Source organism: Salmo salar, chromosome ssa23, assembly GCF_905237065.1.
Source record: "Salmo salar chromosome ssa23, Ssal_v3.1, whole genome shotgun sequence".
Taxonomy (NCBI): domain Eukaryota; kingdom Metazoa; phylum Chordata; class Actinopteri; order Salmoniformes; family Salmonidae; genus Salmo; species Salmo salar.
Window position 1 is genome coordinate 2,428,527 of NC_059464.1, and position 17,344 is coordinate 2,445,870.

The 17,344-nt window shown below is 43.7% G+C and overlaps 1 protein-coding gene and 1 pseudogene across 1 annotated transcript; one reads left to right on the plus strand and one right to left on the minus strand.

The window, feature by feature from the left end:
• Positions 1 to 260: 260 nt before the first annotated feature.
• LOC106583908 (fructose-bisphosphate aldolase A-like) lies at positions 261 to 14,850 on the minus strand. Its single transcript, XM_014168562.2, has 8 exons — positions 14,714 to 14,850; positions 7,506 to 7,624; positions 4,901 to 5,164; positions 4,505 to 4,665; positions 4,065 to 4,148; positions 3,353 to 3,527; positions 2,776 to 2,975; positions 261 to 875 (listed from the first exon to the last, which is right to left on the minus strand). Exons 2-8 carry the CDS (start codon positions 7,615 to 7,617, stop codon positions 780 to 782), a joined length of 1,092 nt encoding a protein of 363 aa, XP_014024037.1. The 5' UTR covers positions 7,618 to 7,624; positions 14,714 to 14,850; the 3' UTR covers positions 261 to 779.
• Positions 11,162 to 13,416, plus strand: LOC106583910 (zinc finger BED domain-containing protein 4-like; annotated as a pseudogene).
• Positions 14,851 to 17,344: the final 2,494 nt, after the last annotated feature.

Sequence of the window (17,344 nt, forward strand, 5' to 3'; positions counted from 1 at the left end):
TCAGTGTGAGGCTGATATTTTGTGACTGTTCAAATGTGTCATTCATTGCCGGTCGGTTGGCATCTACAATATTACTGTATTCCTTAGACGAATGTACATCATTCTTTTTCATGTTATTATGGCTACAGCATGACATGCTGTGAATCCCCAAGCATTTTCTGACCCTGCTGTCACATATAATGGTAGTTACACCCCCACCTAGCAGTCTCTTTAGAGCAGGCAGTCTGCCCGAACCCAAAACAGGATATCACAAAAGTGCATTTAGTGAATATGAGTCTTTATTTCTATTTCCAGTGTATAGAACTATCATACATTAATAATATACTCTAAAAGGTCTTCCTCAGTCGAGAGAAGAAGGCACATGTACTTAGGAATCATCAAGATGACAACACTGAATCAGGAGGGATAGTCTGGGGGGAGGAGCATGTAAGCAGAGAGGGGGTGGGGACAAAGAGCTGGAGCTCTCAAGCTCAGCAGTGAATGAGGAATGACTAGGGGCAGAGGATCACAGATTCTTCTCTCGTGGGAGGTGTTTGAGTGCTAAAATAAAAAAAAGTGTCAAAACACACTTAACTTTCCTGCACTACACAATAACATAACAGTGACATCACAAGCCCAAAGCAACAACAAAAAAAGTGGAAGAAGGAAAGAGTTTTGGGAAGAAAAGAGTAACAGGAATAGGCCCACGAAGGGGGCGGGTCGGGACAGAACTGTATCAGCTGAGTGGATAGTGTGGGATGTGTGGGTGTGGTTTGATATTGAAAGGGGTGGGTCCATACTTAATAGGCGTGGTTGGCCACATAGAGGGATTCTCCACCGGCGGCGCCCTTGTCTCCAGAGGAAACGTACTTGCCCTGACAAGCCTTGCTGTTGTTCTGTAAACGAGAGACAGAGAAGGAGAGAGGGAAAGAAAGAGTGAGAGAGGATATGGGAGAGAGAGAAGAAAGTAAGATGGAGAAAGAGATGGTGTGAGAGAGAAAGCGGAAGAAAGAGATAAAAGGCAACGATTAGTACAGACCCTCTGTCTCCCTACACATGGAGCCTTAGCTCCACTTCCTCTTGCTATCTCATTGTGATAGGACCATTAGGTACACACCACATGGCCTTACTTTATTAGGTTTATATGGTGTATGTAGTACTGTCTAGGACCTTTCACCTTATCCTAAAGTCTGTAGTCGAGGGCTATTCAACTAGCCTGTACATGTGATGGCAGAGTTTGCAAAAACAAATGACCACCAGATTTATAGGCTACAAACCATCATGATATCATTCTGTCAGGTAGGCCTACTTTGGAGTCAACATTTAATTGGGAAGGTTTTTGGGAAAAGCCATAAAAATGACTGTTTTGGCATTCTAACTGGCTACACAACACACGGACGCACACAAACAGGTGTTACAAACAGGCGTTACTTCTTCAGCAAGTCGCAGGAAATACAAATCAGTGATGCATTCTTTTTATGAATTATGAAAAACGAGTTTGAATTGAACTACTCTACCGCTGTTGTTCACCTGTAAGCTGCTTCATGGGACAACCAGTTGTTTGAGCTGCATGCTCTTGCTGCCCGACAGATGACATTCTGCTCAATTTGAACACTGAGTGTAGGGAAATGGAGCATTTTGTCTGGGCTCAAATCAGAGGAGAAAATAACACATTTATTTTGAAAAGCAGTAATTTTTTTCAATCATGTCATTAACTGTTTTATCCCTCCTCTGTAGTACCAAATTAAGTCCATTCAAGTGATTGCAGATCACTCAAAAAACAAACCTTTGCTACGAACCCCCTATCAAGCATTTTTGCTAGATTTGTGTTGGCTTATCTCCTCCCTAAGCTCACATACTCTCTTGAGAGCATTACCCTTGCTTAGCCACCTAACAGCATTATGTAAAAGTATATCATGATGACTACAAAACAAGCGATGTTCGTGCGGTGGCACTGCCAGATGTTCGCAGCTGCGATTGGCTGATGTTAGCAGCTCTGATTGGCTATATGTTGGGGGATATTAATTGACAGCACTTAATGGGCGGGACTACAGGAAAACAGATTCTCCTACTGGAGGATATTGACAGAGGGCTCATTTTGGCACTAAACGTCATATATTCTTTTGGATGTTTTAAATTAATGTTCAGAATTTATCAAAGGACCTGAGGTGGTCTAGCGGTTAGGGCCACATATATACTGTGTTGGCGTGGATCCAAATCCGGCCCACGCCCTTGTGGCACAAACCTCTTTACAATCTTTCCTGTCTTTCTCTTACTGTCTCTAACCCCTTAAAAAAAACATTAAAATAATTGATCAAAGGCTCATTATAAAAGTATAAACCAGCTGCTAGTTGAATAGCCCTGCTGTAGTTCGTTATCACATAGGGTCGCAATAATTATAAGAAGCTTGTGACGTAATGCCCATGTATTTCAGTTTGTATTCACTGCTACTGTTGAACTGTTGAACTATGCACAAGGTATCATCAGGCTTACTATATAAATGCCTTCACCTGACTCTGAGAATGTTGACAGCTGTGCTGCATTAGGGTCACTTGATAGATTAGTAATATCTTTGGGGAGTTATCATGGTTAAAAGTGAATCTAGGAACACATTGCTAGCCTGGTGCAATGGAACAAAAGTAATAATTCCGAAAGTGCAAACCCTGGGCACTCACGCTCAATCAAAGTATTTGAAAGAAAACAAATACTACTATTTGTACCCAGGTCTCAATGCCACCCATCGTATCTCCCTCCCTCCCTCCCTCCCTCGTGTTCTTCTCTCTGTGTGGGTCATACCAGGGCTCTCTTGATGAACTCCTCCTGGCAGGCCTTGCCATTCTCTGGCTTGCCTCCCCAGGCCTTGAGGGCGGAGGCCTGCAGGGCGCGGCCGTAGGAGAAGGTGATGGCCCAGGGCCGGTGAAGGGGACACTGGTTCATGGCATTCAGGTTGATGGAGGCCTCCTCCTCAGACTGGCCGCCAGACAGGAAGGTGATGCCTGGGGAAGGACGGAGGCAGGGAGACAGGGAGAGGAAGGGTAAGATAATAGAGGGGGAGTGGATGTGTGTGTGGGAGGAGGGTTTTGTGTGTGTGTGTGTGTGTATGTGTGTGGAAAGTGGATTGAGTGAGTGTGTCTGTGCGTGTGTAAAGGACGTCATGCTGCTTGCTTAGTGAGTACCAGTTCCTCCCGATTCGGCACATACCTGGCTCGAAACCGGGACTTCTGCTACACAATCATACGTGAGCGTTCTCCCTCAAGCATCTCTACGGGTTGCGCCACTCAAAAGCTAGATGAGCAGTAAGTTTAACACATCTCCATGTGCTACATGTGCGTGCACGCATGTGTCCATATTTCTATACATTTCTCCTTCTCACCAGGCACAGCCGGGGGCACGGTGCGGCGCAGGGCGGTGACAGTTGCCATGGCTATCTCCTGGTTGCTGTACTTTTGGGAGCAGGAGTGTCCTGGGGTGACCATGTTGGGCTTCAGCAGGGTGCCCTCCAGGTACACATGGTGGTCAGACAAAGCCTTATACACTGCAGCCAGAACCTGTGGGGGAGGAGGGGGAGAGAGAAAGAGAGAGGGAAAGACAGGGGACAGAGAGCGAGAGAGAGAGAGAGAGAGAGAGAGTGAGAGAGACAAGGGGACAGAGAGAGAAAGAGAGAGACAAAGAAAGGAAATAGAAGAAATAGGGATGAGACAGACAGAAATAGTTAGAGATGTTGAAATTGATTGATTGAATGACTGATTGATCTAATGAGTGTTCCTATCCTGCCTAGACTAAGTACGCTCTAATCCAACACCCACACTAGCGCACTAAAGTTGCGTTTACACAGACAGCCCAATTCTGATCTTTTTTTCACTAATTGGTCTTTTGACCAATCAGATCAGATCTGAACAAGATCTAATGTGAAAAGATCTGATGTGATTGGTCAAACGACCAATTTGTGGGATAAAGATCCGAATTGGGCTGCCTTTGTAAACACAGCCTACTTAGAAGGAAGCAGACATGCATTTTAAGTGGCATGCTAGAATAGCCATTGGAAGGTAGCCATTGTTTTTCTGTTAATCGGAGCAATCCCTCACCTTCTCAGTGACATACTGGCAGCGCTTCAGGTCATGGTCTCCGTCTGGCAGGATCTCGGGCTCCACGATGGGCACGATGCCATGCTAGGGAAGGGCACAGAAGCATGGCAACCAGCGTCATGACTACAGAACAGACAATAAAACCTTATTGGCCGGGGTGCCTATGCCCGGCATATCAATGGCACCGGATTTGGCTACTTGGCACTCGAGCTAATATGGCTAAAATAACTACAACTCCTTGATAAGTAATTATAGTGGTGATATTGGTTTTTGAAGCAGAGATGTGAAACATTTATAATAAAAAAATTAAAAGTGTGGAGATTGAGTGGGGAATGGCCAAGTGTGTGCCAACTAATTTTATGTGTGCAATATGTTCACACATGTTCAATGTATGTTTCTTGCTCTTTATGTGTGTGTGTGTGTGTGTGTGTGTGTCTCACCATCTGGCAGATACTGGCGTAGCGGGCCAGCACATTGGCATTCTCCTTGATGGCCAGCTCTGAGGGGGTGGTGTCAGTAATCTTCAGCACACAACGCCACTTAGCAAAGTCAGCTCCGTCCTTTTTGTACTGGGCACACCGCTCGTACAGCCCATCCAGACCTGAGGGAGAGAGACAGAGAGACATACAGAGAGAGCGAGACAGACAGGCAGAGAGAGAGAGAGGAGGGAAAGAGAGGGGATGGATATGTGTAACATTATGAAATAAACATGACTCGACACTTTGTTCCAGTTTTTCTTCAAACAATCCCCTGAATAAAATCTGCATTCGTAGCAAAGTTGAGCTCAATACTACAGATCAAAGGTTACTTAGCCCCGGCCCACTGTTGTCTCTCACCCTGAGTGGTGGTCTCTCCGTTGGTCCCGGCCAGGGGGACGACACCTTTGTCCACCTTGATGCCCACCACCATGTCCCTCTCCTTGATGAGCTGAGGGAACAGCTTGCCGTCGTCTGTCTTCTGGTACAGGGTCTCATGGAAGAAGATGACTCCGCCGATGCATGGCTCTACGCGGTCGGCCGTGAAGAGGAGCTGGCGGTAAAGACGGCGGTTCTCCTCAGTGTTCTCAGCGTTGATGCTTTGGAAGCGCTTGGCCACGCTGCCTACAGGTGGGTTGGAATGGGGTTAAATATTAATATATATAAATGTAAAATATTTATATATTCAGACCCCTTCCCTTTTTCCACATTTTGTTACGTTACAGCCTTCTTCTAAAATAGATTTTTTTTTTTTATTCATCAAACTACACACAATACTCCACAACGACAAAGCAAAAACAGGTTTTTAGAAATACCTTATTTACATAAATAGACCCTTTGCTATGAGACTCGAAATTGAGCTCAGGTGCATCCAGTTTCCATTGATCATCCTTGAGATGTTTCTACAACTTGATTGGAGTCCACCGGTGGTAAATTCAATTGATTGGACATTATTTGGAAAGGCACGCAATCTTGGTTTCATCAGACCAGAGAATCTTGTATCTCATAGATGAGAATCCTTTAGGTGCATTTTGGCAAACTCCGCCTGATTGGTGGAGTGCTGCAGAGATGGTTGTCCTCCTGGAAGGTTCTCCCATCTCCACAGAGGAACTCTGGAGCTCTGTCAGAGTGACCATCGGGTTTTTGGTCATCTCCCTGACCAAGGCCCTTCTCCCCCGATTGCTCAGTTTGGCCGGGTGGCCAGCTCTAGGAAGAGTCTTGGTGGTTCCAAACTTTTTGATGATGGAGGCCACTGTGTTCTTGGGGACCTTCAATGCTGCAGACATTTTTTGGTACCCTTCCCCAGATCTGTGCCGCGACACAGTCCTGTCTCGGAGCTCTACGGACAATTCCTTCGACCTCATGTCCTGGTACTGGGCCATACGCACTAACCTCTGTAGTGCCTTACGGTCAGATGCCAAGCAGTTACAATACCAGGTGGTGATGCAACCGGTCAGGATGTTCTCAATGGTGCAACTGTAGAACTTTTTGAGGATCTGGGGCCCGTCAGGAAGTCCAGGATCCAGTTGCAGAGGGAGGTGTTTAGTCCCAGGGTCCTGAGATTGCGTCATCTGTGGATCTGTTGGGGCGGTATGCGAATTGGAGTGGGTCTAGGGTATCCGGGAGGATGCTGTTGATGTGAGCCATGACCAGCCTTTCAAAGCACTTCATGGCTACCGATGTGAGTGCTACGGGGCGGTAATCATTTAGGCAAGTTACCTTCGCTTCCTTGGGCACAGGGACTATGGTGGTCTGCTTGAAACATGTAGGTATTACAGATTCGGTCAGGGAGAGGTTGAAAATGTCAGTGAAGACACTAGCCAGTTGGTCCGTGCATTCTTTGAGTCCACGTCCTGGTAATCCATCTGGCCCCGCGGCTTTATGAATGTTGACCTGGGGGAGAGCTTTGTATGCATCTCTGTGTGTGGAGTAAAGGTGGTCTAGTTTTTTTTCCTCTGGTTGTACATGTGATATGCTGGTAGAAATTAGGTAAAATGGATTTAAGTTTGCCTGCGTTAAAGTCCCCCGGCCACTAGGAGTGCCGCTTCTGGACAAACATTTTCTTGTTTGCTTATGGCCTTATACAGCTGGTTGATTGCGGAGTGCCAGTATCAGTTTGTGGTAGTAAATAGACGGCTGCGAATAATATAGATGAGAACCCTCTTGGTAGATAGTGTGGTCTACAGCTTATCATAAGGTACTCTATCTCAGGCAAGCAATACTTCGGGACTTCTTTAATATTAGACATCGCGCACCAGCTATTATTGACAAATAGACACACACCCCGCCCCTCGTCTTACCAGACGTAGCTTCTCTGTCCTGCTGGTGCATGGAAAATCCCGCCAGCTCTATATTATCCATGTCGTCGTTCAGCCACGACTCAGTGAAACATACGATATTACAGTTTTTAATGTGTCGTTAGTAGTATAATCTTGATCGTAGGTCATCCATTTTATTTTCCAATGATTGCACGTTGGCCAATAGAACGGATGGCAGTGTGAGTTTACTCACTCGCCTACGAATTCTCAGAAGGCAGCCCGACCTGCGCTCCCTTTTTGTCCGTCTTTTCTTCACGCAAATTTGGGCCCATTCCCGAGACAGCAGTATATCCTTCGCGTTGGACTCTTCCAGTTCGAGTTGAGTAATCGCTGTTCTGATGTCCAGACGTTATTTTCGGTCCTAAGAGACGGTAGTAGCAACATTATGTACAAAATAAGTACAAAAATAAGTTACAAACAACGGGGAAAAAACGAACAAAATAGCACAGTTGGTTAGGAGCATGTAAAACGTCAGTCATCCCCTCCAGCGCCAATCTACACGCCATTCTACATGACATCTTTGATATGCCATGTATCTATGTAGGAGTATCTATGTAGGATATGATATATATGTAGGATATGCCATGTAGGAGTGTGTTTAGCGGGTGATCTGATCCGTGTGTGTGAACTCATCGGCAGTCCCCTACCTGTGGACTCATCGGCAGCAAGGATTCCTTTGCCAGGAGCGACGATCTTCTGAGCAATATCACTGAGCTCCTTCTTCTGCTCCGTAGAGAGGAATGGGAATGAGTGAGGCATTGTGTTTCTGAGAGAGAGAGCGAGAGAGTGCAAAAGCGAGAGGGGAGGTGGGATTGAGGGGGGGTGAAGGAGAGAGGGGGATGAATGAGGGAGACATGGAGGGAGAGAAATCATTGTTATAAATCATTCTGTTGAAAGGATTATAGATTCAGTGTTTGTAGCATGGATGGTTTATCGCCACTGACTCAATCAACTGTCATAGCAGCATCATAAGGTAAAGGCCTGGGCCTATGCTAATAAATTACCTATGTGTATTATGTTGAATAAATAGATTAACATTGGTAATCATAACCATACTGGCATTCTTGACAGCCCTCGCTAGCTTAGTGTCTATTCCAAGCGGTTATCATGTAGCATGGCAGCCACTAGTGCGCTTTATAGATCTCCACTATCTCTGAGCTTGACGTGCATAGCCGGTAATCACATGCGGAGCCAGAGGGGTGTCCGGGGTGGCACTGGACACCCCTGACATCTGATTGGCCCCCCGGGTGCCACCCCAAAATTTCATTCGCTACTGGCAGTTTGATGCTGATTGACATTTCATTTCACCTCTTGATGAAAGAAGCATTTATTTTGACTTTTTCAAATCGAGGAAGAGAGAATATTAACGTTGGTTGCGAGATACAGAAGAATAAGAAGAAGAACATACAGAAGAAGAAGAGAGAATATTTCCACAGCTCCACAAGCTTTATTCGAGATTGGCGAAAGCATTATATTTGAAGTAAGTTTTAAAGTTTAGCATCAGGTTTAGGTTTCCTGAACAACTTTTACGAAAGTCGAGTTGCTGTGTAAGTTAACGTTAGATCGTTGGCTCCATTAACAGACAGTTAATCAGATAAGAGAGATCGGTTCCCAATTTAGCCAAACATTATGTTTACATCTGTGCTAGTAATACACGCATATACAGTGCAGTGTTGTAAGTTACAGTATATGAATGTTTAGCTAATGTGGGGTAACTAGTAGGCTACAGCTGTCAGTGTTCAGCAAGTTAACATTCAGCAATTTGAAATCCATTAACTCAGATTTTCATACTTGAACTCAAAATGAACAATTGTTATTATAAATCTGTTAACGTTACTTAAAAGATCACCACAATTTGCAGATAGCCTGTTTGCTATCGTAAAGGTGTACGAAATTATAGCTAGCTAAATTACTTACTGCAGAGTAGGGCTAGCCATGATCTGACTAGTAACTTAGGCTGGCAGTTGATTTTAAGGTACAGTTATGATAATGGGCATTTGTAATTAAGATTGAGATTGGAATAAAATGTGGGTAATTGGATGCTTAGATGTAGACTGTCTTATTTGTGCATAGGGTCAATTAAACATGAAAAGAAAGGAAGAGATATCAGACTTCTTTTTAAAGAAGCACAAACAGGCAGATCAGGTGCAAACAGACCCCAGCCCTTGCATCCCCACCGGATCCCAGAGCAGCTCCCTACCTGAGGCTAGTCAGAGTCAGTATGGTCAGACTTCACAAGGACCCAGTCTTCCACCACCAAGTCAGAGCATCTATCAGGCAGTCAGTCACATGCCCAGTTTATTTTCAGCTTGCAATCGATGATTTTGTCAGATTAAGCCTCACTTTAAAATGTTGGTTGTTAATTCATGTGTGTTCTTATTTTGATGGCTGTGGAATTTTTATTTTGATTATACACTAATGGTTCTTGTGTTATTTTAATGTATTAGATGTATCAAGTAGAGGTCGACCGATTAATCGGCATGGCCGATTAATTGTGGCCGATTTCAAGTTTTCCTACCAAGTGGTAATCGGCACCGATTGCAGCCGATTACATTGCATTCCACGAGGAAACTGCGTGGCAGGCTGACCACCTGTTACGCGACTGCAGCAAGGAGCCAAGGTAAGCTGTTAGCTAGCATGAAATGTATCTTAGAAAAAACAATCAATCTTCACATAATCACTAGTTAACTACACATGGTTGATGATATTACTAGGTTAACTAGCTTGTCCTGCGTTGCATATAATCAATGTGGTGCCTGTTAAGTTATCATCGAATCACAGCCTACTTTGCCAAACAGGTGATGATTTAACAAAAGCACAATCGTTGCACGAATGTACCTAACCATAAACATCAATGCCTTTCTTATAATCAATACACAGAAATATATTTTTTTAAACCTGCATATTTAGTTAAAATAAATTCATGTTAGCGGGCAATATTAACTAGGGAAATTGTGTCACATCTCTTGCCTTCATTGCATGCAGAGTCAGGGTATATGCAAGTTTGGGCCACCTGGCTCGTTGTGAAGTAATTTGCCAGAAATTTACATAATTATGACATAACATTGAAGGTTGTGCAATGTAACAGCAATATTTAGATAAAATATGGAACGGTTCCGTATTTCACTGAAAGAATAAATGGCCTAAAGGCTCGTTTTTCTGTCTGTTTATTATATTATAATTAAGTCTATGATTTGATATTTGATAGAGCACTCTGACTGAGCGGTGGTAGGCAGTAGCACGCTCATAAGCATTCATTCAAACAACACTTTCCTGCGTTTGCCAGCTGCTCTTCGCAATGCTTGAAGCACAGCGCTGTTTATGACTTCAAGCCTATCAACTCCCGAGATTAGGCTGGCAATACTATAGTGCCTATAAGAACATCCAATAGTCAAAGGTATATGAAACACAAATGGTATAGAGAGAAATAGGCGACGCGTCATAATTCCTGTAATAACTTGCGGCTGAACTTGAAAGGGGTTCCTTCGTTATTTTACTGTTCATGTCTTCCATAGAGAATGTCTTGATCTACTTCAAATAAGGTCTGTGTTTTGTGCAGGCTTAAACCGCCTCTGCGTTTTGATACTCATGTAAATCTCACTAGGATAAGGTAACGTTTGTCAACATATTTTCATAAATCCACTCTACAATTTGTTTTATCTTCGCTTAATATTTAGCCAATATTGATCAGTGTTACCTTGTCCTATGGATATCTACACAGTTATCAAATTGGCAAGGTAGTGTAAGCCTACACGAAACACAGACCTTATTTGAAGTAAATCTAAAAATATCCTATGGAATAAATGAATGAAGGAACCGCTTTTCAGATTTTGCTGGAAGGTGTCATGGGGATTATAACTCACACTTTGGTAGTCAATTCGTACCATGCTCATTATTAAAATAGGATTTCCTGCATATAGAAATTACAGTTTCTGTTTTCAACATTCATCACAGGTAATTTAAACTCTATTTTTATTATTCAAACAGTTGAGAGTATTTGTGTCTCCTAAGCAGACTCTTCAGTATCCTTGTCACTTCAGAGAGCTGTGTGTGTGCGTGCGTACGATTATATTAATTTCACAGATGGCAGAGAAAAGCAGAGCACCAGTGTAGGACTTTTACATTGAATTGGCTCCAGGGAAAGCAAGGTGTCTTATTTGTGATAAAGATGTAAGCATGGGGTCAGCAACTGCTAAATCATAAAATACCACCAACCTGTGGAATCACCTTAAGAACACCCACCCAAAAGCCCACAAGGAATCACCTTAAGAACACCCATCCAAAAGCCCATAAGGAAGCAATGATGAAAAAAGCAAACGCAAATTCTTCACAAGGAAAAAGTGAAACAGACAGTTCACAGACATCGCAGGCTACAATCTTTCAACTTTTTAATAAACAAGCAAAATGGCAGGACAAAGACCCAAGGGCCAAGAAGACGGATGAAGCAATTACTGAGATGATTGCCACTGACAACCAGCCATTCACAGTGGTGTCTGACATTGGTTTTCAGCGGCTGATTATTCTTGCTGAACCCCGGTACAGGATCAAAGATGAAAAATGATTTTGCACAGAAATGATAGACAAAACACATGAAAGAGTTGTGATGAAAGTGAAGAATCTGGTGGCACCAGTGAACGCTCCACACATGGCATTCACAACTGACTGTTGGTCAGGCACCACAGAGTCCCTGATGAGCCTTACTGGACATTTCATTGGCAATGTCTGGACAAGAAAGCAGTTTGTACTGAATGTCAAGACTATGACTGGATCACACACAGGAAACTACATCAGAGAGATGTTTTTGACCATGTTGGAATACTGGGAATTACACACAGAACGTGTAGTGCTGGTCCTCAGGGACAGTGGGGCAAACATGGTGAAAGGTATGAGACTGGCAGAGCTTCCAGACTTCAGCTGCAGTGAACACACCATACAGCTTGTAATCAATGCCTATCCAGACAGAGAGCTAGCTAGACATTATTGCCATGTTGGAGAGCTGTGCAACTTACTTTGACCACTCTGTACTGGCCAAACAGAGGCTGAGGGCCATTCAGGAAGAACTTGGCCTTTCCAAACACAGCATAATGCAAGCAGTTCAAACTCACTGGAACTCAACACTACACATGTTGGAAAGGATGTTTGAACAGAGGCGTGCACTGAACGTGTATGCAGGTGAATACGGACACATCAGCAGTTTGTCTGCTGCACAGTGGCACATTGTCTCTAAACTAATTGAGACTCTGGTACCTTTGGAGGAGGTGACACTGGAGATGAGCCACTCCAACTCTACAGCCGCATGCATCATCCCCAGTGTGTCAGTGCTGAAGCTGATGCTGCAGCTGGAGGGTTCTTCTACTCAAGGCATCAAAACTTTACAGAAGACCATGTTGGACAGTCTGACAAGGAGGTTCTCCAAGGCCGAGGAGACAAAGTGCCTGGTGCTGGCAATTGTCCTGGATCCACGTTACAAAAGCTATGCCTTCATCTCAGGGACAGCAATAGAGAAAGCAAAAGAGTGGCTGAAGGAGGAGTCTGACCTACTAAGGAAACCAAATCCCAGAGCCACAGCAGATTGGACGAATGAAGAGGAGGACCCAGATCCAGGTGCAAAAAGGCAAAGAGTCCGGGCAGATCAGCCACCCAGTCTGGTGGACAGCCTCTACGCTAGAATCCTTGGAAGCCAAGAGGGCAGGGCTGAAGTCCAGTGCAGTTTTGAAATTGAGTTGGAACGTTACCTCACAGAGCCTGTCATTGACAGAAAGAGCAGCTTGCCTTTGGAGTGGTTGAAGCAGAATGAGGACAGACTTCAAACACTCACTCCACTGGCAAAGAAGTTTCTCTGTCCCCCACCTTCTTCGGTCCCAAGCGAGAGAGTGTTCAGTGAGGTAGGGATCATTTATGATAAGCGGAGGAGCAGACTGACAGGGGACCATACAGACAAGCGCTGCTTTTTGCACTACAACCTAAAACTTCTTAAGTGGGAATATTGAAGACCCATGAAAGCTGGTGGTTCCTTTTAACATATGTTCTCATGTTCTGAGCAAGGAACTTAAACGTTAGCTTTTTTTACATGGCACATATTGCACTTTTACTTTCTTCTCCAACACTGTTTTTTTGCATTATTTAAACCAAATTGACCATGTTTCATTATTTATTTGAAACTAAATTGATTTTATTTATGTATTATATTAAGTTCAAATAAAAGTGTTCATTGTTCATTCAGTATTGCTGTAATTATCATTATTACAAATAAAAATCGTCCGATTAATCGGTATCTGCTTTTTTTGGTCCTCCAATAATCGGCATCGAAAAATCATAATCGGTCGACCTCTAGTATCAAGGGATGACACAGAGACCTCTGGCTCTGAGCAAGACAGTGAGCCAGAGCTGCCAGGAGATGTCATTGTGCCCCTCCCAACTGCATCAAGCACCAGATATGCTGTTCCAAAAGGAACCAATGGTAGGCCAGGCCTATACTTTAAACTACACATTTTAGTTAGCAGCTGTTAGTATCTAATCTTGTGGATCCCTTAATTATACATTTCCATAGAGATATGACACATTATTTAACGTGTATTTCAGACATTTCAAGATCCAGAGAAGAGGGTTCTCTTTATCTTCTGAAAACATTTTGGATGTTCAGACCCAGATTGTATATTCATGAAAACAGAGTGACCAAAGTCCCTCCAGTATGTGAGTACAGTGTGTGTGTGTGTGTGTGTGAGTGAGTGAGTGAGTGAGTGAGTGAGTGAGTGAGTGAGTGAGTGTGTGAGTGATATTGAGCTGCAGTTCTGAGGTAGAGACACCGACTATTCATAGTAAGTTAAGGAATTCTAGTGAAGTAACCTTTTTGGACCACACTATCTGCCACATTGAAGAACTCCGGGTTAAGTGAATTATCACTTCTACCTCTAATCAGCAATCATAGGATTCATTCAGGCTCCTTAGATGCCCGGTTAGGGTTACACACTCATTTTCTGTAGCCTTGGCCACCCCCTGGCCACCCCATGTATAAAGCCACTTCCGGTAATACACTCCCCCCGCGACCGGTTTGTACATGGCTGAAAAGGCTTCAATTTCGTCCTTAACTAAATTTAATGGCGAGAAGGCGAAAAACAGGGTGAAATAGGCCTACTACGAACTTGTCGCCGAGGGACACGAGTGTATTACCTACCCCAGACGATAGAGTAGATATAACCCACTAGCAGCTGCCCAGGCTAGTTATCATGATGAGACTCCAATATAACCTTGGTCTGCCTATGTGCGCCATCGGAGGAGACCGTATGATTTCTCAAATAAAAGCATGTCAAATATGCTGGTGAGCATTTCAACCGTGAAAAACGACATGACACTCGTTTGAAAACTCATTATACATCCAAATCTTCCCTTATAGCCAGTGCGTTGCGCTCTAGATTTTTCACATGCCGTGCGTACCGTGAGGGATTCGCTATTGGCATCCATTGATGTAGGCGTGTACACGATGTTCTGATCGTCTTTTGGTCAGCGCTTGTGTGATATTTCTGGATTTATTTGCGCGCTATGAACAGTTTACATAATATGCGCGTTATTACATCCCCTGTGAATTTGTAGCAAGCGTTACTTCCGCGTCTGTTCTTGCCATTGCATCCGTATGACCTTGTAATACATTGGGAGTTGCCGATAGGAAGTCACACGTAAGTGTAATCCTTAAACAACTACAGCCATAAAATACGACATCATTCATACATCATATTTATACATACACACATGTATTACCTATTCAGCTTGAGGCTTATAAATACAATAATACAGTAATATCTGCTGAAAATGACATCATCTATCATAACTAAGGATTAGTTGATGGAAAAGAACTTACTAGTTTATCTGCGCGATAGATAATAGAGCAAAAGCTGTACGGGTCTGAGGAGGAAGCGATGCGTTCTGTTGCAATATCAGGCAATGAAGGAGGATGTCTAGTATTGTTATACGTCAAGTGACGAAAAAGAGAGCCTTGCCTCAGGCCACGTACATAGACTGTCCAATCAAAATGCACAATGAAAGATTGACATATCATTCTAGCCATAGTCCGGAGAAAACGGTTTTTTTCTGTGACAGTGGTTGGCTCACTTCATTTTGAGTACAGGAAAAGAAAGAAGGCGTGTTTTGGGAATAACGGGGTGGAAAAGTGATAATGTACGTGACGGATCTCACGTGCATAATGCATGCTCTATACGTGCCCCTATATACAGCCACAGCAGAAAGGCATTGCAGTGGTGCCGCTGTGAGTCACGACTGCACCATAGATGCGGATTTATCCTCAATCTAGACATACTATGAATAAACCTATTCAATTGAAACCTCAGGGACGTTATCAACATCAACTGTTGCTGCAGATTTGGCTTGAGACTGTTCATGACGATGATAGTTTACGTGGCGTAAGAATAAACCTTGGTCATAATAATCAATTAAATTGAATTACTAGAACTACTATATACAATACATACAATATGATTATGACAAGATGTACAGAAGACTACTGGCAGCAAAGCTATTCAAAATACGTCCTATTATAGATTTACTGTAGCCAGTTCTAAACTCTCTGAATGCTCAATGTTGCATCATCATCGTCACCATTCATTACTTAATTGTCTCCCTCTTTCGAATTTAATTTCTAACTCTGCTCTCCTTCGCTTCCTTCACCCATCCCTCCCCCCATGATACTGGTGTGGAACATGATGTGCTGGTTTGGTTTGGCCATGTTCAGCCTTACAAGCTGAACATGTCAAATGCTTCCAGGTTTGGAGCGAGTAGTCGTGCTGCACTTCAATCCGCAGGTAATATTACATTTCATTACATTACAACGTGTAAATGTTGCGACAGTTCGTTTCTGGTAACAGAACAAAATAGTCAGCACATAGTAACTTCTGATTTAGCTGTACTTTAATTAATGCAAACACGTGCGTGGTATATGTGTGGTTCGTATATATACGGTCTCGCTGTTTTACCTCGCAGGGCAAAACAGAGAAGAGAGCGACACCTCCTTTGTTCTCTCTTTTATTCTCTGACAGAGTTAGTTCCCGCTCAATGCTGGCCTGTCAGAGGGAGGAGGAGCGTGGTTTAAACTTGCTCCTCCTGTCGTCGGCGTGCAGGCTGATCCCAGCGTCGTGACGCACTTCCTGTTGCCGGTTGTAGTTCTTCTTGTCTTCAACAGTTGATTTACTCGTAGTTTATGTACTTAGCATTGTAACATAACTTATATAATATACCGGGGAAGCTATGTATACAAATAGCCAGTTCAACCCTAACAAACGGTTTGATTTGTTTGATCTGAGCAATTTTTTAGCTAGCTACAAAGCTGTCTTTGTATCAAAGATAATTGTGTAGTTTAGGGTAATTAACGAGGTTAGCTAGCCAGCTATTTTCGTCCTCCGTGACGCCGTTCTCCAAAACCTAGTCAACACTGCTAGCTAGCTAACTTCTACCGACTAGCAGCACTGTAGAAACTAATACATTACAACGGAACGATTTGATTAGTGTAGTGTTAGCTAGCTACATAGTTGTCTTTGCTGTCTTTGTATCTAAGATAATTGTGTAGTTTAGAGTAATTATCGAGGTTAGCTAGCCAGCTATTTTCGTCCTCCGTGACGTCGTTCTCCAAAACTTAGTCAACACTGCTAGCTAGCCAACTTCTATCGACTAGCAGCACTGTAGAAACTAATACATTACAACGGAACGATTTGATTAGTCTAGTGTTAGCTAGCTACATAGTTGTCTTTGTCATAGTTTGATAATTGTGTAGTTTAGAGTAATTATCGAGGTTAGCTAGCCAGCAATTTTCGTCCCCCGCGACGCCACTTTCCAAACATAGCCAACTATTACCGACGAGCAGCATTGTAGAAACGAAATACATTACAAAGGAACGTCTTGATTAGTGTTATGTTAGCTAGCTACATAGTTGCCTTTGTACCATGATAAAGGTGGAGTACTGAAACTATCGAGGTTACATAGCCAGCTACACTTTCAAACAAAGTCAACAACGCAGCCACTGCTAGCTGGCCTACTTCACCAGCCAGCAGTACTGTATCATTTTAGTCATTTTAGTCTAAGGTTTTTGCAATGTAAGCTTAACTTTCTGAACATTCGAGACGTGTAGTCCACTTGTCATTCCAATCTCCTTTGCATTAGCGTAGCCTCTTCTGTAGCCTGTCAACTATGTGTCTGTCTATCCCTGTTCTCTCCCCTCTGCACAGGCCATACAAATGCTTCACACCGCGTGGCCGCTGCCACTCTAACCTGGTGGTCCCAGCGCGCACGACCCACGTGGAGTTCCAGGTCTCCGGCAGCCTCTGGAACTGCCGGTCTGCGGCCAACAAGGCAGAGTTCATCTCAGCCTATGCTACCCTCCAGTCCCTCGACTTCTTGGCGCTGACGGAAACATGGATTACCACAGATAACACTGCTACTCCTACTGCTCTCTCCTCGTCTGCCCACGTGTTCTCGCATACCC